The following is a 23,932-nucleotide window of genomic DNA, read 5'->3' on the forward strand; positions in this document are numbered from 1 at the left end:
CAGTGCTCTGCTGTCTCGCTGCAGCTGAGTGATGTCAGGACGGAGAGGTGCTGGCCCAAGCCTCCCAGTCAGCCGTCTAACGAGGTGGCAATCATAGAATCATAGAATCATTAAGGTTGGAAAAGACCTCTATGACCATCAAGTCCAACCGTCACCCCAACACCACCATGCCTGCTAAACCACATCCCAAAGTGCCACAGCCACACGTTTTTTGAACCCCTCCAGGGATGGGGACTCCACCACTTCCCTGGGCAGCCTGTGCCAATGCCTGGCCACTCTTTCAGCAAGCAATTTTTCCTGATATCCAATATAAACCCCCCCTGACGCAATGTGAGGCCGTTTCCTCTCGTCCTATTGCCAATCAAACCATGTCACGCACGTAGGCTCGCTCCCCCCCTACAGCTTTTCTATAAGATCACCTGAGCTGGCTAATCCTTCTCCTGCAGATCTGTTGTCCTTCGCAGGGTCACTCGCCACCATGCTGTAAGGGTCACCCCTGCTGATCGCACGCCCCGGGGATGCTGCGGCTCCTCAGGGAGATTTTGCAGGTAGCTCTCGCTGCACTGCATTGATTTTGGTCCATCTCAGCCCTCCAGCTGCAGGTTTCATTTCTACGAGCAGCATTGGTGATCCCTGCGGTCAGGAAATGTCTTTCAAGTTTTAATTGGCTCTGGAAGCGCCAAATCCTGCGGCGGTTTGCCTTCCAGGCAGTTAGGAGGAGCTCGGAGGGTGGTGGGGAAGCCAAGCTGGATCCCAAGCTAGCACCTTCCTGTCCCCCAGCCGCCGGATGGGGCCGGTGGCAGGGCCAGCATCCCAGCCCACAGCGTGCCGACGCGGGGACAAGCCAGGTGACCGGGATCTGCGCCTGGTTAGACCCATGGGCAATTCAGTGGGGAGAGCAAGCAGGAGCCAGCGGCAGCACCGTCGGCTCTGCTCATGAGCCCTCTGCCATCAGCACTTACAATGGCCAGTGAATATTTAGGGCGTTCTTCGTGTCCCCAAACCATTCAGCACACAGAAATAGCGACAGATTTTGCTCGTAGTGGCACCTTCCGTATGGGAGATAGCCTGCAGCACACCGCCCGCAGCTCCCACCATGCCTGCAGCACCCGCAGCCCAGTGTCTGTGCTAAGGCTGGGTGGCAGCAGGGGACGAGCAGGGGGACACAGCGCGCTCCCACCGCAGCATCGCCCGCGTCGGGAGGCACAGGATGGGACCGGCTGATGGCTGTGCCTGGGGACAGGTCCGTGCCGGCTAGTTTGCTCCAGCTGTCGGCTGGGGCTGGAGGTCTCAGCTGGGTGAGTGAGAGACCCCAAGGTCTCCCAGCCCTGCCACCAGCACAGCGGCCTTCTCAGCTATGTAACAAGGCAAAGAAAGTGTTTCTGCAACAGCTGCCACAGGGTGGTGTGAGGGCCACAGCCAGGAACGGGCTCCCAAAGGGACCGGATGAATTCCTGGGTGACATTCCCACCTGCAGTCACAGCCACAGCTGGCTCTGGGCAGCGTGACAAGCACTGCCTGTGGCTGGTAAGGGGCCAAACCCTTTATTTCCCCTGGGCAAGAGCTGTCGTTGTCCACACGCATCACAACCAATCCTCCCCCAGTCCGTGGGAAAATACTAAATGGTCAGCCCCAGCTACCACGGGCTGTCGGATGGACCCAGGACCGGTCTGGTGGTGACCAGGCCTCTCCTGCAGCCCTGGCCATGAGAGTCCCCTCGCATCCCATCCAGCAGAAGAGACCATGAGCATTACCCAGGACAGGTGGAAACAGTCATCACAATCTGCCTTGGCATCTTCTTTTTAAAAAGCAATTTCCTCCCTCTGCCTCTCTGACAGAGCTGGGGAAATATTTAAGTGACCCGTCAACAGTTTTTTCATCTCCCCAAGAAGATGTTTTATCTGATCACGCCTCGCTGACTATTCTTTACACGGCATCTCCCGTCCGCTCCCACTCTTTCGAGGCTGCCTTGAACGAGACGCGTCCGCCTTTCCCTCCGCTGCAACCGGGCACTGCGGGGATGCCGGCACCCGTGCAGAGCCGGTGGGCGCTGGGGACCCCCTGCTCTGCCAGGGATGGGATGGGATGGGATGGGACGGGGCGGAATGGGTGGGATGGAAGCACCGGGAGGAAAGCCAGCAGCCCCTGCACCAAACCATGGCACCCATGGGACCACCACAGGTGGCCCGGCTGTCTTGCAGAGCCGGGGGTGAGGGGAGCCCCTTCGAGCCCCCCTTGAGCTTTTAGGAGGGAATGGCTCCAACACAGGGGTTTTGTGAATGATTTTCTTGTTCTGCTTTTTGGCCAGAACGGCTCTACAGCAAGGTTGGTGCTTTAACACAGTAATTCTCCGAGCGTAATGAAAGCTGACATTATATCAAACACAATAAAGACTCTCAGTTGATGGAGATCATTCCTGAACACACAAACCCATTAAACTGAAAAAAAAAATATCAATTCTACACACTCGCCAGCCAAAAGAAAATGTGATTTGTTATCTAAAAGGGGGTTATAAACACAGCTTCAATGCACTTTCTGTGCTGTAATGAAAACTGGGTTTGAAATGGCAAGATGACTGCAAATTAGAGTATTTGATTTTATTTTCTAACTTTTTAGGTAAACCTTCTGCAAGGGCAAGTGCAAGGTTACGGCAACAATCTTTCTGTTCTCGGCCGATAAGTAGGATCTGTAATTAAAGGAGGAGAAAAATGAAAGGGGGATAAGGAGCTGGCGTTCACCCTTCTAACGCCGCTTTGAACACAAAGCCCTGCCTGCATCGCCACGGCAAACCCACAGGAACAGCCGCCGGTGCCCACGCGCGGCATGGCTCGGCCGCCGCTCCCACCGCAGACACGCGCCGGGCACACCGTGGCAACGCCGGATGGAGCAGCCGCTCGTGCCCGGAGGGACGCCGCATCCAGGGCTGCACGGCCGCGGATGGGCGGCCAGCCGTGCCGCCACGTCCCCCGGCTTTATCCCTCACCTTTCTCGGGTGGCTGGGAGCGAAATCTCTGTTATTCCTCCTGTCCTTCCCCGATCGGCAAACAGCAATCCTGTTATCCCCGGAGTTTCATTTTTAATGGAGCTTGAAATTATCTGGGCTTTGTTATTTGCTTGCATGTTTGCAGGTGGGGTTATGGATGGGGGCAGCGGCGTGGGGCTGCCTGTGCTCCCCCTGCTGCCTCCACGCACCCCACCGCATCCCAAAACCACACGTGCTGTGCCCAGCACTCCAACCCTGTCCCCAGCAGCTCTTCCATCCGCAGCTCAGTGTATAGCTGGGATTTTTTTTTCCAAGGAGAAAGGGCCTGCTGGTCTCTGACCCTTCACAGGCCGCTTTCCAGCACCCGAGAGGCGGGGAGAGGTGGGAGGCAAGGGGGCAGCAGGCGGAGGAAGAGGGGAGCTTCCCTGTGTAGCTATGGAAAATGCTGCAAGGAAGAAGAACTGGGAGAAAAACAACAGTAATAAACATTTTATGAAGCAGAAAATGGCTTATAAAGAAGTCAACTTTTAAAGGCAATTTATATGATCCTGCCAAGCACACATAAATGCGGGGATGGCTCTCCACAGCGTCGGAGCATCCCTTAAAGGGACAAACAGCTCCGGCCGCCCCAGCAGACCGACACGCAGTGATGACGATGCCCTGGGATGCATCTCGTGGCTGGCGGCGCAGACCTGCGCCTTCGACAGGGTCAGCACGGCCCCTGCTGCCGCTCGCCATGGGCGTGTGGGACACCAGAGCCCCCGCTGAAGGTCTGGAAAAGAACCGAAGGAAAACCCAGGACAAAAGCGGAGCATGTGGGTGGAGAGGAGCTGGAAGAACACGGAGCCGGCTGGGACGCCCGAAGGGCAGCATGGCAGCTTGTCAGCAAGCATGGATACAAAGGATGGCAGCAAAAAACGCAACATGCTGCGAGGGGAGCGTTTTGGGAAGGGGGAAGCACTTTGCAAAGTACCCCAAGGTGGGAGGCTGAACTCAGTCCCTTTAGGAAGGCCCGCACGGTCGGTGTGTGGCTGGGAAAGGCAAAAAAAAGGGGGGAAAAAAGAAACTTTCCCCCTGGAGAAGGGTCGTGAGCGATTGCTTGGCAGCAGCCTCCCAGCCGCTCAGGCTCCTGCTCCTGTTTCATTTCCCCTGGACTTCCATAGCAACCCATCTGCAGTGAGGTTTAATGGGGCTGCCATTAGCACTAATGCAGCGCAAACACTCAGCATCTGCCGGCGCGCCTTCGGATGGAAACACAAAAATAACCGCGCTCGCCGCAATCTGTCATCCGGCGCGAGGTTAGGGCGCGACACGCCGGGAGAGGAGGGGAGAGCTGCGGCCGGAGGGAACCAGCCGCTCGGTGGGAAGGGAGGAGAGCAGGAGCTGGGGACGCGGCACTGCCGCCTTCCCTGCCTGCTGCCCGTGCCAGGACCCGCAGCAAGCTGGGGCAGCGGTAGAGCCGGCGTCACTGGTGCTGGCACGGCAGGTCCGACCGTGCCCCGCCATTTTACCGTCAAAGAACAGCACAAGGAGGTTCAACGCTGGCAGCAAAAGCCATGTACGCAGCCCCCCCACCGCTCTGCTCTGCCCGGCAAGCACGGCTGATGCCGGCAGGGCTGATGCCGGCAGGGCTGATGCCGGCAGGGCTGATGCCGGCAGGGCTGCCTGCCTCGGGGGAGCAAACGCCCCGTGCCCCAGGTGCTGTGCGCGGAGCCAGGCCAGTCCATCAAGTGTCCCAGCCAGGTCTGGGCTGTCCTGATAAAGCTGCGGTGATGCATCGCCGCACATTGTTTCTGGGTGACTCGCTCCTAATTACCTTGATTAAGTGGTTGCAAACAGTGCTATTAAAAATATTTTTTCTCCAAAAGTGGATTTCTGAAAGGTTTGTGTCGTGAATGGCGAAATGAGCCCAGAGCTCCCCAGCGTGACAGCCTTTTCTGGCCTGTGCTGCATCGCGACGGGCATGGCCCTCCCAGTGGAAGGCAGCCGGGTCTGGATGGAGAGGGAGCTCTTTGGGGCTGCGGAGAGGCCCTGCAGCCAGGAGCCCTCGCAGCGCGGCAGCTGCCCATCCCTGCGGCCCAGGGGATCAGCAGAAGCACCGAGGACTGCTGCAAAATGCAGGGATCTTGCTCCAGCTCCTGCTTGTGCCCCGGCCACAGGGTATCCCCCCCGGGTGCCAGCCCAGCGCAGGGTACGTGGGGCCACCATGACGTCCCCTGATTGCCCACGGCCAAGCTGCGGGTGCTGCTCAGGGATGAGCTGCCCTGGTGTTCCTGAACCTGGAGGACACACTGGCCAGCACCAGGGATGGAGACAAGAGCCCATGGGAGATGCCTGCGGCTCCCCCAGCGCTGCTCCCAGCCTCTCCCAGGAGCCCTGAGCCCGCAGCTGAGGTGCTGGTGAGCCACCGGTGCTGGCATCGGCCAGAGCCCGCGCCATACCTCGTTATCCTCTTAACCTTCCCTCCACTGGCCTCCCGGAAAGAGGTGACAGTAATTCAGCAGCGCTCTCCGTGACCGCTGGTGCCAACGACAACTGTCTGATGGACAGGAGGGCCAGCGGGACACCTCAGCTCTCCTTAGTGAAGCTGCTTCTGCTAACGACGGGAAAAGCCCTGCGAGATCAGTCTCCTCGGGTGCCGATGGGACACAGCTCCTGGGGGGCAAGAACTGGCCATGGGCAACCACTCCATGCCAGCCACGTGGCCAACAAAAGCCAAGCAGGTTGGCACCTTGCCTTACTCTTCTGCTCCTCATCAAACCCCAGTGACCATCGCCAATGGCAGAGCGGCTGCACGAGTGCGCTGTGCCTCCAGGTCCTCATCTCCTCTCCTCCCCGAGCAGATCGCTGTTGCAGACAGACAAATACCCCCAAAACACACCAGCAAGGCCTGGCAGCAGGACTGTCCCTGGGCTGTCCCCTTGGCGTCTGCAGGGGGTTCCCTGGGGCGGGCAGAATCTGGCCCAACCCAGAGGAAGGAGCTGGGTGGCTCAGGAGTACTTTTTATTGTAGGCTCCATTTGCACTGGAAGGAAAACAATCTTTCCTTCCTTTTGTATTATTGTTATAATTTGAGAGCATTTCCAGACAGAATCCTTCAGGTTCCCGCTGAGCGCTATCACCGCCAGAATTACAAAGTCAAATGCAATCATTAAACTCACATCATCCCTCTCCCAGCCCAGATTGCTTCTTCCCTGAGAAACGACCCCCAACACCACTGCTGGTAGGTGCCACGGACGAGCCACTGCCGCCGTCACCCGGCGTGAGACCCCGCTTGGTGCCAAACCCATCGGCTGCCGGAGATGGTGGGGAGGAGTTAAGAGCCTCCTCGGCCCCTCAGCCCTCAGCACCGAGCCATCAGCTCGACCTTCACCTCCTGCCATCTCCTTACAGCATATGCAGGCAGAGGTGAGGCTGGAAACAAGCTCAAAATCCCTCTGTTTGCCCTCATTAGTGCTGGCAGGCCACGGTGCCGGGGCCACCTGCGTGCCGAGCGGCACGGCACAGCCAGCGGTAACTCGGGAGGGAGCTGAGAACATGGGCAAGGGGGGAAGGAAAAGCCGAGGGATGGGAGCAGGGACGGGACGAGGAGCTGATTCCTGTGCCAGGAGCCATCTCCAGTGCCTGCGCAGAGCTCAGCGTCCAGGAGGGAAGGGGGTCAGAGTGGCCGGGGCGTGCGGAGCCTTACCCGGATGTTGTCCTGCCAGTGGTGAGCCTTCTGGAACTTCTCCGCTGCATTGGCAAGTCTCTGCAAAGCAAGCAGGAGAGGAGAAGTGAGCATGAGGAAAGCAAGAGGAGCTGGGTATGGCCCACATCGACACAGGACAGCGGGTGCCACCCCAGCACCCGCCATCCCTCTGTTTGGGGTCCCCCAGGCCCCTGCCACCCCTCCGCTGAGCAGGGCAGGAGGAGGGATGGCGGGCAGCGTTCTGGGAGAACATCCCAGGCACGGGCAGCCAGTGTTTCTCTGCTTGTTCCCACCCTTCCCGGAGCACCCCGGTGTCCGCAGAGGCATTGCTGCCACTTGACCTCAGCCAGGGCTGAGCCATGGTGGCTTGGCAGCTGCGGGAGCCGGGCAGGCTCTCCTTCGCAGCACCAGGCAAGGGCTGAACCTCTGTGCCGATGGCCCCCCTGCTCTCTGCAGGGCAAACCCTTTGGAAATGCTTTGAAAAACCCTTTGAAATGCCCCGGTGCTGGTGCACAGCTCTGGTCACCCAGACTAACCCCTCCACACGCCTGTGCCCCCCTTCACCCCGCCGCACACCCAGGGCCATCGGCTCAGTGGCACCGAGCCCGTCTCCAACCCACCATCGCTCCCGGGGAGCTGGTGAGCGGGACAGGAACCAGCTACGCGCCGCAGCCGCTCTGCCTGCCGCTGCTGCCTGCAGCGGGAGCTCCAGGGCTGAGCTGCCTGGCCAGGTCTCATCCAAGGCTGGGGCAAGCACAACCTTCTCCCACTAAAGCGCATGAGGCCTCAAAGATGACAAAAGTGTCTCCACACGACGGCTCCGGAGGCAGCAGGCTGTACGGGCAGGCTGCTGCCCGCGCTGGGCAGCCAGAGGAACCAGAGCTCGCCAGGAGCAGGACGGGGTGATGCCCAGCACCGAGGCAGCCTTGCCGGGCTTGGGCTCAGCCATGAAGGGCCTCGCCAGCACAGAGGGTGCAGCACGGCAGGGCTGGAGCCCAGGCAGTCCCCAGGGTACTGGCACTGCTGGGAAGAAGCTGCAACCCAGCCTTTAATGGAGCCAAAGGGGACAGGGAGGCCAAGAGCTCCAGGCTTTCCACCAGAATCTGCTCTGTATCACTGAGCAAACAAAGCCGAGAGCCAAATCGGCCACCCAGACCTTTCCCTCCATCCCTCGAGCAGCCCCAGGCCCCCGGGGGTGCGGGCAGCAGCCTGGAGAGCTGCCTGCCGGGGCTGCGTGAACTGACCAGCACCAAAGCCCAGCCGGAGGCAGCTCGGTGTCCCAAGCCACCCTGCAGAGCCGAGGGCCCCCCGGACCCCTGGGTGCCAACCCACCCTCGCTGCCCATGGGACGCAGGGTTCAGCTCCCAGCCTCGCAGGACCCAGCACAGCCCGCTGGCTCCCCACCAGCCGTCAGCTTTACGTGCCCGCTGGGGAACACACGCGGTGGAGGTCTCGGCTCCGGGTGCTGAGTGGCTGATCTGTACGGGGTTAATTAGCCATGAGGCCGGCGAGGCTGTCGCAGCTGAGGAAGGCTCCCCAGTGAGCTAGGAGGAGATGCATGGAGCAAAGACGTGCCTTACAGCAAGTGCTGCTGCGTCGCCTGCTCCTCGTTTCTCTGCATCCCCCAGCGGGATGGGATGCGTTCTGCTCCATGCTCGGCTCCACACAAGCGACACCAGCAGCCAAAGTGTGGGCAGGGATGGGAGCGCTGGCCACCTGCAGCCCCCGAATTAGCTGGGAGGAGGAGGAAGGGGCAAAGGCAGAGCAGAACATCCACGAGCCCATACCAGCACCTGGCACTCCTGGCACCGCCTGCGACCGCACACGCTTGGCCTTGCTGAGCTCCTGCGGTCCCTGTCAAACGCCCAGCCCGGCTGTGGCCAGCACACGAGGGGACCAGACAGGACCGTGCTCAGCTGACAGCGACAGACAGGCACAGGGCTTTAACAGAGGCAACGAGAGCCACCTTAGCTGCTGTCAGCTCCTAATAAACCTCACATCACCGTCTGGGGAGCGCTGCAGAGATGCGCACAAGACTCCCAGAGCTACTGCATGCCCAACCTTCACGCTGTGAACCACATAGCCCAGAATAAACCAGCACTCCTTTACTTGGCAAAGGGACCAGTGTGGCAGCCAAGTCCAGCTCCATCCCCGGGAGTTGGTTTCCCAGGAGCCGGGCTGTAAGACCACACACACGAGGTGACAAACTCTGGAGAGGTGGGCAGCAGCCCTGGGCACAGCCGCACGTGCCGCAGCCACCAACCCTGCTGTTACCAGTTCCTCCAGTGCTCCCACCAGCACACAGGGATGCAAAACTCCTCAGCGTTGCTAAGCGGATGCTCGGGCAAAGGAAGCCCCAAGGCTTCATGGCGTCTCCTCTGCAGGGTCCCACTGGCTGCAGGAGAGCGGCAGCACCCAGCCCGGGCAGCACCCAGTCCCGGCAGCGTGGCGAGAGCAGGGCCATGACAGCGGGTGCTGTATCACAGGGAGCGCAGCAAAGCGCAGGTACACGAAAGTAAGGTGATGAGGGGTGAAAGGCATCATAAATCTGGCCCTCCTCAGCCAGAGAACACAGCTTGTTCTTATCAGATGCAGGGAAACATGTATCCATCACTGCATAATCTCAGCAGGTGCTGGACAAAACTTCTCTGTTTAATCCTTTCTCTGTTTTTAATCTTGATTTCCAAATCAAAATGCTTGCTTTCAGTGGCCAGCATCCAAGGGGAAAGATCAGCGATCAGCTGAACATTGAAGCAAAATACGTACAGCTCTGTGGCAGAGAGAAGAGAATGGGAGACAACGCGTGGCTGGGCAGAAGAGCCAAGGAATGCTGATTTTCAGGACAGTTTTGTGGGGGGCTTCTCTGTGCGCTACCACAGCCCTGCCTCCCCGGCGCTGCCTAGAAAAGCTGCGGCCCAAGTTCTGCACCTCATTCCCCCAAGGTTTTGTGATCTGTTTGTGTACCGAGATGGCTGATTACAGGCGAGCATTTATTCCGAGTCGTGTTTAAGGTAGCAGTGATGAAATACGCATTTTTCTATACTTGATAAGAGCGTGTGTGTTTATTACGGGCCGGGGTAAGATTTATGGGCATCTTTAACTATTCATCGCCTTGTGCGAAGTGCCTGGAGGGTTGCAAATGGTGCAGTAAGGGACATCTACATCCAGGAATGACACTTCGACGGAAGATATTTTTCCTCTGGAAAATGTCAATTTGTCAAAGTCAATCTGGACACAATGTTGTTTTTAAAAAAAAATAAATCCAGATGTTCTTGTTTGATAAATAGCATGTTGCAGGGACGGGGAACCCGCGGGGGGACAGCACAGCCATAGCAGGGTGCTGTGCCGGCTCCCCGCTGCCGCTGGACACTCACCCTGGGAGAAGGGCCCCAGAGCCTGCCAGCTGCTGCTGCCACAGCGTTTTCCTTGCTATTCTGTGCCACGATCGAGATAGGGAATGGCAGGAGAGAGGGACCAAGCAGGCAGCCAGCCATCCCTCCTCTGCAACAGGATCCTCTCCTGGCTCCGTCCCTGCTGGGGGATGCGCCTGGAGTGATACCATGCTGGGAGGGCTCCCATGGGAGCAGCCCCGTCCCATCCCACCCCTGGCTGGTGCTGGAGGGGAGCCCTGGCCAGCCCCGGCCCAGAGACTATCTGCGGGCATGAACAGGATGGGCAATCGCTGGATTCGGGACCCTCCAAAACCACGGCAATGAGGACGAAGACCCCAGGGGGGCTATTTGGGACAGCTTTGCTCCCAAGCAGGACCTGGTGTCGTGTTCAGGACCAGGGAGGTACTGCTGCTCCAGCACATCCCCGCAGCCACATCTCCCCAGGGAAGGTGATGGGTCTGCCCAGGGCCATGCACTGCTGCAGAACATCCCCATTAATGCCAAATGAGTTCATCATGAATAATGTTCTCATGATCGATACAGCTCAAGGATTATTTCTAATCCTAAATAATGATTAAACCAGTATTTTTTAAGTGTTGCAGATCAATCAGTCCATCCTCAAGGTGCGTTGTGTGTTGTGACTGCAAGATGCCCAGCCAGGCAGGGGTCTCGTGCCCATACACAGCAGCCACCAAAACCTCCCAGTGGCTTCAGACCCGGGGTTGTCAATTATGTGGTTCAAGCAGCAAGAAAAATCAGAGGAATTACCAAAAATGGGGCACTGGTGTGAAACACCCACAAATTTCAAGCAGGCTGGGGGCAGGGACTGCTCTGGCCGCGGTACGTTAAGGAGCACGGTTCTTTCCCCAGAAGTCACCAGGGGCTAAGGACAGGAGATTTACAGGCTGAGAACACCCAATTGAAACGACTCTGCAGGTCACAAAAGGCCAGCAGGAGATTTGCAGGGGACTGGTGGCTGGCGATCCCGATGGTGGGGGTCTGCGAGGGGGAAGGTGCTGTGCAGGCTTTATCAGAGCCCGGCCTCTTTCGTATTCTGCGCGGTGTTCCTCTCCGCCTCGCTGCTCACACGGGCAGATCCATCAGGAGCATCCTGCTCCACGCACCAGCTCACCCAGGATTAAGGAGCCTCGGGGACAGCAGGGACTCGGGACGGGCAGACGGCAGTGAAGGCGGCACGGCCGGGCGTGCGCCTGCCCTCCCGAAAGCCACGCGGGAAAGGAGAGAGGGGACAAGGTGGGTGCCGTTGGTCTGCCAGGAGGACGGCACCTCCAAACCCACAGCTGCCGCTTTCCCCCTGCTTTGCTCCAGGACCTCACTGTTCAGCTCCGATCACCCACCCAGCCCGCCCCGAGCACGGCTCACCCATGGCAGCACCGTCTGGGGGGCAGCCGGTCTGCTGCCCCGAAGCTTCTGGGAGCGGGGCAGTGGGAAACGCTCTGAACATCGGAGCTGGCGCAGGCAGAGACCGCAGCCCCCTCTCTGGGCAGAGGGGACCGTCCCTGCTGTCAGCATCCCCGCTGCTCAAGGGGCCAGCACACAGGGGCACTGTCCCCGACACAGCAAGCACCCAAGGGTGCTGCCCACCTCCTCCTCATTGCCCCTTCTCCCCCATTGCACCTGGGGCTCTCCTGCATTGCTCCAACTGTTTGCACAACGGCTTTCTGAGGGGAACTGGTCCAACACTGCTCAGTCTCTCTTCCCAGCCCCCACATGGCAATCAGTACGCTCTGGTCTGCTCCCGCCTCAGTCACACCAGTGGATTTAACTTGGGAGGCAGCGGAGCAGAGAGCACAGGGAGGTCAAAGACCAAGGCTGGATTTACAGAACAGGATTATAGCAAACACCCCGCCAGAGGAGACCGAGCAGCCCTGCGTATCAGCAGCCACGCCGCGCCTGTGTCCCAGCCTCCCCACGGAAACACAGCACCCCACGCCTGTGCCGATGCTGGGGGACCCTCCTCGGGGAGTGTGGGACGGCATCCCTGGCTTCTCCCCGCGGCCGGCACGGAAAGGCCCGGTGATGGCCCAGCACGCAGCGGTTGCGTGTGCCCAAGGATATTCGCTCCACAGAAGAGCTGCTCCTGCGAAGCCTGCGTTTAACTCCCCTCTGCGGGCTGTTATCAGCCTCATCTCGGTGCCTCCCAAAGGCATGAAGCGTGTTAACCTCCCGCACCCGAGCACGCAGCTGGAGGGAGAGGTCCTTGCTGGAGATTCATACAGCCCCACTGGGCCAGAGAGGTCCACGCAGCGTCTCATCATCCCAGCCCTCCTCCCAGAGCAAGAAAACACAGGTGAAAGGTTCAGACCAGAAGGTGAACAGCAAACAAACATGACGAAGCCAAGCAAGGAAACCTGTCGGGAGCTGGTTTTGCAGCTCCTCCTCCTCCATGACGGAGGAATGCAGATGGCACGAGCTCTTTTCTCTGGCACTGACCCTGTCTCTGCGGATGGTGCACCCCGAAACCGCATCTGTCACCGTGGGGCACCAAGAGAGGCAAAAGCCCGTTCCAGGCACCTGCAGCCCGGTCTGCCCGCATGCGTCAGAGCAGAGTGTCCCCTCTGACAGCCCCACCTCCTGCCACCCGCGCCCAGGGCCACCGCCCCGGCTCTCCCTATCGGCCCCAGCCCGTCCTTTCCCCGTGCACCACACTCGCTGCACGCAAACCCTAGCAAAACCCTAAGCAAACCCTAGCGGCACAGCACGTGTGCCACCATCAAAAATCAAAAATGATCAACCAGTGAGAAAAGACGACAGCCCCCTTGTATACACGTAGGGAATATAAATCTTGAGTAAACACTGTAAAGCAGCGAAGCATCTCATCCTGTAATAATCGCAGAGACAGTTGATCCCAGGGCTCTTATTACCCTGGCAGCCGTCGTCTGAAATCCAGTCGGCGGTGGGCTCAGCCACGGCTGAGTATTGATCAAGGAGGCAGCTTCAAATCTGCTGCGGCGCTTTTCTTTTGGAGCACTAACTTGTTTGTCAATGAGTCCCTCGGCTGCGTGGAGGGAGAGGGGTGGCTGGAGCCTGTCTCTCCTCCTCTCGTGCCAGGACCCAGCCCATCCCTGGCGATGATGGAGCCGGGGCCGGAGCCGGCACAGGCTGCTAATGCTGTCCTGCCCGTGGGAGGGCAAATACAGCCCCAGTGAACAGTAAAGAGCAGGTGGTAGATCCTCCGAGGGCTTCCAGACCTGGGTGTTGCACCAGCTGGCGCTCACTGCTGGGGTCTGGCAGGGCGGTGAGCAGGGGACACCTCCGCAGAGCCCACCCCACCAGCACTGAGGGCTACAAGCACAAATCTGGAGCAAAACCAGAGCGAGAGCCGCCGCAGATCCCATGCTGGGCAGTGGCACAGCCAGCACCCGGCCCTGGGAGTCTGAGTTGAGCCCCACAGCCACAACTTCTACCATCTTACTGACCACCTCATTAACTCCTGGCTCGGCAGGCAAGCAGCATGTGGCTCTTGTTCTCCTGCCAGTGTCCCTCTCTGCTCCTTCTCCTCCAGGCACAATTTTTACCAGTAAGCAACACCATCACCAGTCGTAACAACCACAGGGACGGGAGAAGTGAAACATCCCAAGGGGAGCGGTACCCATGTGCTTGCAGGCGGGGGCAAGGAAGAGGAGAGCATCGCTGCCTGGGACGTTTCTCCTGCCCCAAGGTATTGCTCAGGCCTCCAGCAGAGCTTACCTTCTTGCAAACAGACAAGCACCAAGGGCAAAAGGACAGTGCAGCTAGCCAGGCACCCCGCCGCAGCCGCGCCTTGTCGGGCACGCTCTCCAGCTCTTCTGCCCTCGCAGAAAGGCCCCTCTGTCACCCTTCTCCCGACGTTTCTGCCCTCCACAAGGGCTGACATTTGCTTTCCGAGACCGCAAGCAGAGAGCAGCTCTGCCCCTGCTCCCCGCCGCCCCAACTGCTCCCCAGGAGGGGAGGAGGAGGGCAGGGGGGCCGTGCCCTGTGCCCCCACTGGGACGCCTGTCCCTGGGGACCAGCAACAGCGAAGCTTCAGCTCAGCTGCTCAGACCCTCCCCAGCTCCTTTTTCACTGATACGATGCCAAATAATCACTGTCCCACCCCTCCCGGGGGAGGAAGGGTAAACAGCAGGGTGCAGGGTCTGTCCCCCCCCCTCCATCAGCAGTGAGACAGAGACATGGGATGCAGGATGGGCAGACGGGGCCAGGCACAGGCAGGTGCAGGCAGGCTTGGCCCCTCTCACTGCCCCCTTCCCCTGCGCAGAGCCGGACGAGGGAGTTCAGCCGCCCCGGCATCGCTGCTTCCCGCATCCTCCCGCCTCTCACCCTGGATGGGTGGCAGCAAACCCTGCTCCTGCGCTGGATGTGCCTTCACGCTGTTCTGCTAAACGCCATCGTGCTTTAAGCCTTGCTGGAACACGCTTCTGCCTGGCTTCGGGATGCAGTCAGGCACACTTGCCTCCTCTGTTCAGGACCTGAGAAAAAGCACTTCCCTCTGTCCCCTTTGCCATGCTATCTGCACTCACGGTACCTTTCTGCACCTTCTACAGCTGATGGAGAAGAAAGCAAGGACCTCTGCTCTGAGATCCCAATGTCCAGCCAGCAGAGGAGGCTCCAGCTGCCCGTGGCAGCACAGCTCTCCATGCTGTCGCTGCCCAGGGGCACCCGGGCTGCTCCTTGGGTGGAAGCGCTGCTCCAGACAGCCACACTCTGCCATGCAGCTCTGAAAAAGGCAGAGGTGAGAAACCAGAGGGCATCCCCAGCAGGTCCAAACTAGGGTGAACACTGCAGGCCCCTGAGACAGGAGAGACGGAAAGGGAGGATTGTGCTCGGCCAGGCCAGTGCTCTGACAGCCACCACTTGCTGTCCCTCAGCCGCAGGAGCAACCTGCTCTGTCTCAGCCAGACCCAGGCTCATCCCCGGGGCCAGTCGGTGATGGAATTGCTGCAGCAAGCTGCCATCGGCACCCTCACGTTCCTCTCGTTAGTGTCCTCTAGAGGAAGAGAACTCAGGACTGCACATCAGGCACCCTTTTTGCCCAACATTTAGGGAGTGTTTGATACCAAGAAGAAAACTAAGGATGTAACCAGCTTTTCAAAGGCTGTCCCGGGTGATAAATCCAAGCCCAGCAGCTTTAAATCGTGCTCATTTCACACCTCTTGCTCTCTTCTGGAGCATCAGCTCATGAGATGAGCAGGGCAGAGAAAGCCCAGTCTGTTCCTGATAGAAGTTTCTGCTACTTCCGTAGCAGTCAGCCCAGTGAAGGTCTAACTGTCCAATTGCCCAAACAGAATTCTGGCTGTCAAGGACGAGAGTGTCTCTTGGGATCAAGCTGCAGTATGGACAGCTGGCTCCCGGGAGGTGCTGCAGGGCTGGGGCATGCCAGCAGCACCCCAGAGCGGTGATGGACACAAACCATCTGGCAAACGTGGCTCCAGCACTGTTGGTCGGCTGCGGGTGGGACAGGCGTGTCCCAGCAGTGCCAGGGCTGCCCAGCTTCAGGGCTGCCCATCCCAGCCCGAGCCCCCTGGTAACTGCCACACACAGGAGCGCTGCCAGCTGCACACACCAAAGCTAAAAGCCTGCCAAGTGCTGCTACCCAAGGCTCTCATTACTGGCTGCTTTGGGGATTTTGGTAAATGCCAAGGTCCTGCTGTGTGCTTGGTGGCACCGGCACGGCGAGGATGGGGCAGACGAGCTACTGGGAACAAACACGGCATCTTGCATGGCACAGCGGGTCTGCCGGAGCTCTGCCATAACGGGAAGGGCCTGGGGACTCTCCCCAGTGGTCCTCATTTGCTAGGTGCCGAGCACCTCGCTTGCTGCACAGTAAGGTTTCGGACAACCAGAAATAATTCAGGTCAAGACACATCAGCTAGGTCAAGGCTGGGGAAACATGATGGTGGGAGGTTCATCAAGCTGAGGAGGAGACAGTGCTGCCCCAGGCTTCTTCCCTCTTCTTTCCCTGCTGGCTCCTGCAGCATGGGTGAGCGGTGGACTCGGCAGACTGGCAGGATGCAGCTCCCATGAAGGGTTTTGGGAGATGGCACCTTACAGCATGAGGTCCCAAGGCAGCCTCTGCTTCTGCAACGTCAGGAGGGTCAGCAAACATGTTAGTTGCCTTCTCAGCCCACTGCTCCTGCCCCATCTCCTCCTCGGATAAACTCCAATCATTTAATCCAGCGGCGCTCCCTAAACCACACCCAAATAATCTGCGGAGCTCCAGTTACGACCATCAAGCAGGACTTGCCACAGTTCAAAATCCATTGCAATAACCACGAGGTATTTCACCAGAAATTGTAAGAGAGAGTTTCATTTAAAAATCAATTTTACTGAGAGCTTGGGGGGAACAGTTGTTTTTATTTTTAAATAAAGAGAAAAAAAAAGAAGTGATACAGCTTGCCACTTGGGAAGGAGAAGAAGGAATCTGCCCATCCAGGCCTTAGCAGCCAGACTCTCCAAAGGAAAAAAAAACCCATTCCTTATCCTTATCCTTCCTCATTTTGGAGAAAGAAGTCCCATGTTAAGATGACAAGAAGTTCACGGAGAGCCCTCCCCTCCCCTGCCGGTGCTCCGCATGGTACCAACAGTGGAAAAACTCCCATGAGATGCAGGAGCGCACCGCTGGGAACCCAGAGCGCAGCCGGCCATCATCCTGCATCCCGGCGGTCCCCGGCTCCCCGCTCCATGGGGATGACACCTTCTGTGCCTTTGAAATCCTCCCCTTTAGCTCTTCGCCTTTCATTCAAGCAGAGGCTGTTAGAAAGTCTGCACTGGAAACTACTTACAATCGATTTATTTTAAGGCATCACCTCTTGCTGCTCTGTGATGTGCGAGCTTTAAAAAGCACCTCACTTATTATCTGCTGCCGCACGGGGATTTCCATACGGCGCGTCAATGGTGCAGCAAGAGCTCCTCTGCTATTAAGTCTTTATGGTAAGGCAGATTTTCCGAGCACAGAAATCTCCCCAGAACACACCAAAATGTCACCATCTCGTGGCCCCAGCAAGCTTTGAGAGGAGCTCCCAAAATTTCCTGGCTTGAAACCCTCTGGAGACACGCATGGGGTCTTCCTCGTGTCCCCCAAGGCCAGCAGCCACCATCCCGCAGCCTGCGAGGGGGCTGGCACGCTGAGCAGCAGCTCAGGTCCCCGCTATCGCTGCCATATAAACACAATCGGAGCAGTTTAAATTGTCAGTTTAAACACTGAAGAAAAGTAATTACAATGCAAAAAGGCCTGTAAAGGATTTTTTAGGGGTGTTTTGCTTCAAAAAAGCCACCACAGTTAGCACCAGCTTTGCTCCAACTTTCAGAAGAATGGCAATCAAGCCCCAGCAGCTCCAGGTGCCGGGGGAAGTCTCAGGGAGGTGGAAGCGAGCAGGCTCTGTGGGCCACCAAAGAGCCCTTCCCAATCCGACAGCTCGCAGTGATCCCGACACTCATCCATCTGCCCCCGGCACTTGCACAGGGCAAGGGGCAGCCTCCCAGCTGCCAGGAGCAGGTGGGCCTCCAGGACCCATTTCCATCCCTTTGGGACATCCACCTCCACCTTTTCTGCATTATTGCTGTCGCCTTCTGCCAGGGGGACAAAGCTGACAGCACCCAGGAGGAGCACCCAGCAGGATCCCGGGCTTTGCCAGCGCCCGTGGCCGGCACCGTGTGCGGCCCTGCCCTGGGAAGAAGAGGGGTTGTGCCACAGCAGAGTGGGAATGGCAAACAAGGCAGAGGAGATGATACTGAGCAAAGAAAATGTACTATGGGGGTGAACAGTGCCCTTGAAGACCTGAGAGAAAATGGAGCGAAGCCTCCTGAGGAGGACCCATGGCTTTGGATGCTGCAAACAGGGGCGGAAGGAGCAGCAGGACACGAGGCAGAGACTCGGGGAGGGGCTGAGCAGCCTCTCGGGGCTCGCCCATCACTGCAGTTTCACAACAATTATACGTAAAGATGGCCTGACAATCTACCAAGCAAATTGTATGCTTCATTTCGAAAGTCTGTGATTACGAATTTACCCAACAGAAATGTAAGCAAAAGCTTCTGGAGTTTGACTTAGTCCTGAGCACCAGCGATGCTGGCATTGCCACCGCGACAGGAACACTCACACCCAGCAAGCAGGGAAAACCAACAAACTGCCCGGGGATGTAACACACAAACCTCAGGCCATTTCCCTATCCTGGCCTTGTTTTGTACTCCCCTCTCCCGTCCGAGGCAGGAGGGTCGGCGGAGCGGCCCTTTGGGGCTTTTCATCCCAGTGTCCACGTTTGAGAAAGGATTGTGCACCCCTCTTTGAGATCAAGATGTGCTCGCTCACCCTCTCTTGGATCTCCAGCCTCTTGCTTTACAGCAAAGCTCAAAGCTCAAGCTCTTTAGGCTTCGGTGCTTTTTAGCAGGTTGTCCCGGTGTGCATTCCCACTCCTCCTTGTTCAAAGTCCCAACTCCTCACGCAGTACCTGCCTTCAGCCCCCACCCCTGTGTTCACGTACAGACCCCATGACAAGTCCAGGCGCTGGATGGCTGCCGTGCTGACGGAGCAGGGTTGTCGTTGCTATGGTTTTGCCCTCCGTTCACATATTCTCTCTTGTCTGGAGCCTAAAATTTAAGTGTCGTTAGACTCTGCACTTTTGCAGCACAGCAAGCCCAACTCATGACCCAGCCTCCTCGGTGTTACAAGAAAAGAAGCAACCAAAGAGCAGCAGACAACCACCATGGATGCAGAGGGGTTGGATGCCCACCCTTGCGTCCAGCACCCAGTCCAACCCCTGGCAGGAGATGCATCCACTCAACTTCACCTCACGTCTCTCCATTTTCTGGCTTCCACAGACTTTCCTTTAATATAATTTTCCCAATGAGCTTCAGTACAAATCCACTTCTGTCTCCATTATTGTCTTTTAATTTCTTTCTTTCCTTCTGTTGGCCCTTTTGTAAGGAGAGCGCTCTTGCCTCCCACTGCAAATCCGGGCACATAGCTCCTGCCCAGCAGACGTGGCACCCAGAAAGCGTTGGTGTTAATAAAGTCCCCTGTAACGAGAGCTCAGCTCCCCCTCCCTCCCTTCAGCAAACGTGATTGACTTTCATTCTCATGGTGAATACAGAGCTGCCCAAGCCAAGGAGGGGGACTCCAAGCGCATTCACTCACCACCGCACCCACGGCTCAGGCTTCGTCTTTATTCATTTCATCTGAGACGTGCCCCCGCTGCAGACCAGGCCCCTGAGGAGCCTCCCCCTTCCCTGGGCCACAGGATTTCTGGCTGTGCCGGCCTCTGGCTTGCTCTGGCATGGCTGGAGACCCTACAGCCCTCCCTTGGGGTCGGTGTTTGTCGGGAGAAATCAATTCCAGCTCAGGTTTTCCCTACGGCAACGCTGGCCTGATCCTGCAGCTCCCCAAGGGCAGCATCACTGCTGGGGAGCCCGCAATGTCTTTCCCTCCATCCTGCCCCAGGAGCACGTTTTGGCATTACCGTTAAACCCCAAACTCAAGGCGATTTGACACTTTTTTGTTTTAAAGACCAAGGTGGGGGAGGAACAGGCGCAGAAGAGCTCCCCTAAGGGAAAAGCCATCAACTGGAACAAGATTTCAACAACTACACGTTTCTTGACCTTTTCCGCAGTCATATCTTTAATATTTCACGGACGGATTTGATAAAAAAGAAAAAATTAATAAAATAGATTTCATTTTTAAAAAAAGGTCAGGACATGTGTTATAGGGAAAAACTCATTTAGGTCCCTACTCGCTGCCTCGTGGGTGCCAAGGAGCCCTCCCCTGCCTCCCAGCCAGCGTGCTCCAGCCCCGGCATCCATCTCCTTGCCTTGATTTTCATCGCATTTGGGCTTTGACCTCTTCTGAACTTTTCCTTCTCCTGCCAGACATGGAGTCGGGAACCATAAGCACTCAGAGATGCTGACAGTTACTGAGAGCCACAAACACCTGGTGAGATGTTGCACATCTAACCCAGAGAGGCAGCCAGTGAGCTCAGACGTGGAGAAGATGTTTGTCCAGGCTCCAGCACAGCTCTTCCACCCACTGCTGCTCAGCCTGGGGCCCAAGCTCCTCCCCAAACTTACAGGCAGATTTTGGGGCTGTTGCGATGCCCGAGCCATGCGCACCACAACGACAGCCATCCCCACTCTCTTGCTCACCATGACGGCCATTCTCATGGCTCTTGACACAGACATCACCCCTCACTGCTGCTGGTGGACACCAACGTAAACCCCATCTGCTCTGTTTGATGCTGGGCTTGTCAAGAGCAAGCAAAGCAAAATACATCCCCCAAGCACAGAGCCAATTCCTGCTGATAAAGATGTTTTAAAAAATAAATGATATTTAATAGCAGCTCCTTCCCAGCTGGCCCAGTGGTCTGTTCCTGGAGGCTCAGAAACAAAAGCAGCCCGGACGTCAGCTACAGACATTTGTATTATTAAGCCCGCTCTGCAATTAGAGCAGACTTCTGTCTAACTTCTGCCTCTTTTCACCATTCCCTGATATTTTTTTATTCACTAAGAACAAAATATGATTCATGAAAGTTTGCAAAAAAATATACGAATTACTGCGATAACATCATACTAAGTTATTAAGTGGTGACAATGGGGGACAATTACAGTATATAGTCCATTATATAGCACTGCCGTCGGGATGAATCAAAGTAAAACACACGGTGAATTGCGAGGAGCTTATTAACGGGAACATTAGTGCGCCAGAACATAATACCTGCCATTCAGCTGGGGAGTTATCGCCGCGCCGGCGCTGGCGGGGACTGGGGAGGAAAGTTGTGGAAAGAGCTGGCAGCTTCACTGCACAGTTCGAGGCACCAGCCCCGTGCTGGGGACACTGCGGATCGATCCTCAGTGCTTGAACAGAGGCAAAAGCTCAACCCTGGGCCATCCACCATGCAGCGTCCCCATCCAGTTCGGCTTCTGGAAGGCCCTAAAGATTTTTGCAACAACTCAGCCAAGCACAAGCAGATGAGGATTTCGCCCAGCTCCCCCCAGCATCCGTAGTAGCATCCTCTCTGTGCTCACCAGCCCCCCGGAGGGCATCTCACCCGCACCTTTTGGGCAAGGGTTCCCCAGAATAGGTACGCTCGTACCCATTGCTCCACCACTGTCAGCACAGCTTTGCAGGTTTTGGGTTTTTTTTGTATTCTGAGGCTTCCTCGTGCCCCAGAAGCAGCTGTCTGACTGCAGTGGCATGCTGTCATCTAGGTGACCCCACCAGAGCATGCTGCGCTCTGGCTGAAACATCCCCTGCACGAGGCTCACTCTCAGCCGGCTACTCAGCATCAGGTTCGGATGTCCTGGTCCCACTCACTGGCGTCAGCCACATCCCGGGCTCCCTTTTGCCATCACCGAGGTGGGCCATGACGCTGGGAGATACACGAACTCATCTGTTGGGGAAGCTGCTGTTTGCTGGGAAGGGAAGCAAGGGAGAAAGCTGCATGTCTGCTCCCAGAGTACACCAGCAAAATCCCTAGGTCTGGTTCTGCACAAGGACCAACCCGCGGGAAGGGCTGGGTTTATGCTCTTCCTCCCAGGCTCTGCAGCCCCCTCGAAGCCAATGCACCTGGTTATAGCTTGGGTAGGTCCTGTCCCTTCCCTCTCTGCTGGCCTGAATTTCTTGCCAGCGGTGAAACCCTGCTCTCCTTTGCCAGGGCCAGCGCTGGGTTCCCTGCTGCTCTAGCAGCTCCGGCTTGCTCCTTCTAAGATGTTATTTTTACACTTCTCTTAAAATACAACGCTAAGAGAGGCTTCTTGACTATATTAACATTAGGAATCTAATCAGCAATCAGACAGCTCATAATTTTCTGATTAGCTCTGATTATACTCAATCTTTAGGAATGGAAAAAAAAGAGGAAAGAGAAAGAAAAAGAAGAAGGAAAAATATAAAAATATTCTCTGCTCAGTTTTCCCACCCCAATTCCCTTGACGAGGCGCAAAGCCATGGCTGCAGCAGCTCTGCTGTCCCCTGCTAAGCAGGATAGAGCCATGGTGACCTGCTAAGCCAGTGTTGCTCAATAACCCGGTGCCATCACACTGCTGATCTTCATCCTTCCAGGCTTGGCTGGGATGTTGTCCCAGAAAGGGGCTCCTCAGGGAATGGAGAAGACATCAAGGGTGCCAGAGCTGCTGACAAACGTGGTGGAGTGCTGCGAGCTCTGCTCCTGGGCCTAACATCTCAGATAATATGCTAAAAATCAGGGTAGAAGGATGCCACAGAGAAAGGAGATGATGTGTGTGTATCCAGCTGGCTCCAGCCTGGAAGGAGTGGCCTCTCCAGGCAAGGAGGAGGAGGCTGAAGAATGCTGGGAGATGAGACTATGACCACACACTGGATTGGTACAGGATGATAAGTGCTTCATGGCAGCCCAGAAGAAAGGATCACGAAGATTCAGGATTTGAGGATTGCCAGAAGCTGGGAGGCAAACATGCAAACAGCCTGAAAACCCTGCGGCAGGAGCAGAGGATGCCTCCAGGCAGGCAGATGTACCTCCAGACCAGGTGGTGGGAGCCAGGATGCCATCTCGGAGCAGGCTGCTCCTCCAAGCATACCCAGCTCTGACAACTGCAGAAGGGAGGACCGAGGAGAATTTGAGAGGCACCAGGTCCCTAGCATCACCCGGCCAGGGTGCCTGGGACTTGGCTGGGCAGACAGCAGTTGTTGGTGGGAAGCTTGGGGAAGACTCCTGCTTGGCCTGCCTCTGCCCAACACCAAGGGACCTCGGAGAAGAACTCTCTCGCTGAGCTTTTGCGAAGGAGGAGAAGGGGATGCCCTGGTGCTGAGCCTCACAGCCGCAGCCGGGAGGAAGCAAACGGAGGAATACGCCAGAGGAAGGAGATCTAAACCAACCCCTCTACCAGAGTTAATCAGTCGCGCACGCTCTGCGTAGGAGATTCACTCCTCACCGCAGCAAGCGATCAGCTGATGCTGTGAAGCATGAGATTTAATTATTTGTATCATAGCCATGGCCTGCATAACTACAAATGATATTAATGGTCATAAAATTGTCCAGCTGGCTCTTGAAACCTGCCACCGCACCGACTCACTGCCTCCTGCGGCAGGGACTCGCCGCCTTGTAGGGATGGCTCACGCCGCGGCACAACCGGTGGCAAAGCCACCCACCGAGCACCGCGGCAGACAGACGCCATCTGGCAGGGCCATCCGACGTCCGCCCCGGGTCGCCGAGCACAGAGCGCGTGCTTCGCGCCTTGCCTTGATAACGAGAGGTGCCCCGTCAAAGCCCGGGCTGGCCATGCACTTGCAGCTGCTTAGCTGAACTTCTGAGGTTTTGCTGGGGAGAGGATGGCAGCCCCGGCTCCCTCCGAGCTGCTCGCTGCCTGCCGCTGCTCCAGGCTGTTGCCCAGGCCTGCTGGCAGAGCTGCCCAGGGAAAGCACTGCTCCTCACCCTGGGCAAGCCAAACTGGGTTGGCAAAGATCTACGCTATGCTATGAACCTGCTAGAAAATAGGACAGGATAGGACAGGACAGGACAGGATAGGATAGGGTAGGGTAGGGTAGGGTAGGGTAGGGTAGGGTAGGGTAGGGTAGGACTGGATTAGTTCAGGCAGAAGGGACCTCCAGTGATCATCTAGTCCAACTGCAAGACGAAGCTGACACCAGCCCAGTTTGAACCCAAACAAACAGCCCAGGCAGAATCCAGCTGTAAAAGCAAACGGCCCAGGTTACAGCTGAAGAGCCACGACACTGTTCCTCCAGCAGCCGGACACCACTGTCCTGTAGACCTCCTCGGCTGAGGTCCCCAGTCACTTATACACCAACTTCAAAGAAAACACCTTGAAATCCCCACTTGAACTAAACCGTGGTGAGGGAAAAGGCACAAACAGCCCAGGGCCCGGCTTTCCCCACCTGCTTCACCGCAGCGTC

At 57.3% G+C, this 23,932-nt stretch overlaps 1 protein-coding gene across 3 annotated transcripts in view; it reads right to left on the reverse strand.

The window, feature by feature from the left end:
- CACNA2D2 (calcium voltage-gated channel auxiliary subunit alpha2delta 2) overlaps window positions 1–23,932 on the reverse strand; it is a 223,486-nt gene that overhangs the window by 37,323 nt on the left and 162,231 nt on the right. For all 3 annotated transcript variants that reach the window (XR_012765226.1, XM_075432528.1, XM_075432527.1), the window contains exon 4: window positions 6,671–6,730. Coding sequence is in view for 2 of the 3 variants with exons in the window: in XM_075432528.1 (XP_075288643.1) it covers window positions 6,671–6,730 (60 nt within the window). In the remaining variant the exon portion in view is untranslated. The remainder of the gene's footprint in view (window positions 1–6,670; window positions 6,731–23,932) is intronic.

The sequence above is a fragment of the Opisthocomus hoazin genome, chromosome 11 (assembly GCF_030867145.1).
Source record: "Opisthocomus hoazin isolate bOpiHoa1 chromosome 11, bOpiHoa1.hap1, whole genome shotgun sequence".
Classification (NCBI taxonomy): Eukaryota; Metazoa; Chordata; class Aves; order Opisthocomiformes; family Opisthocomidae; genus Opisthocomus; species Opisthocomus hoazin.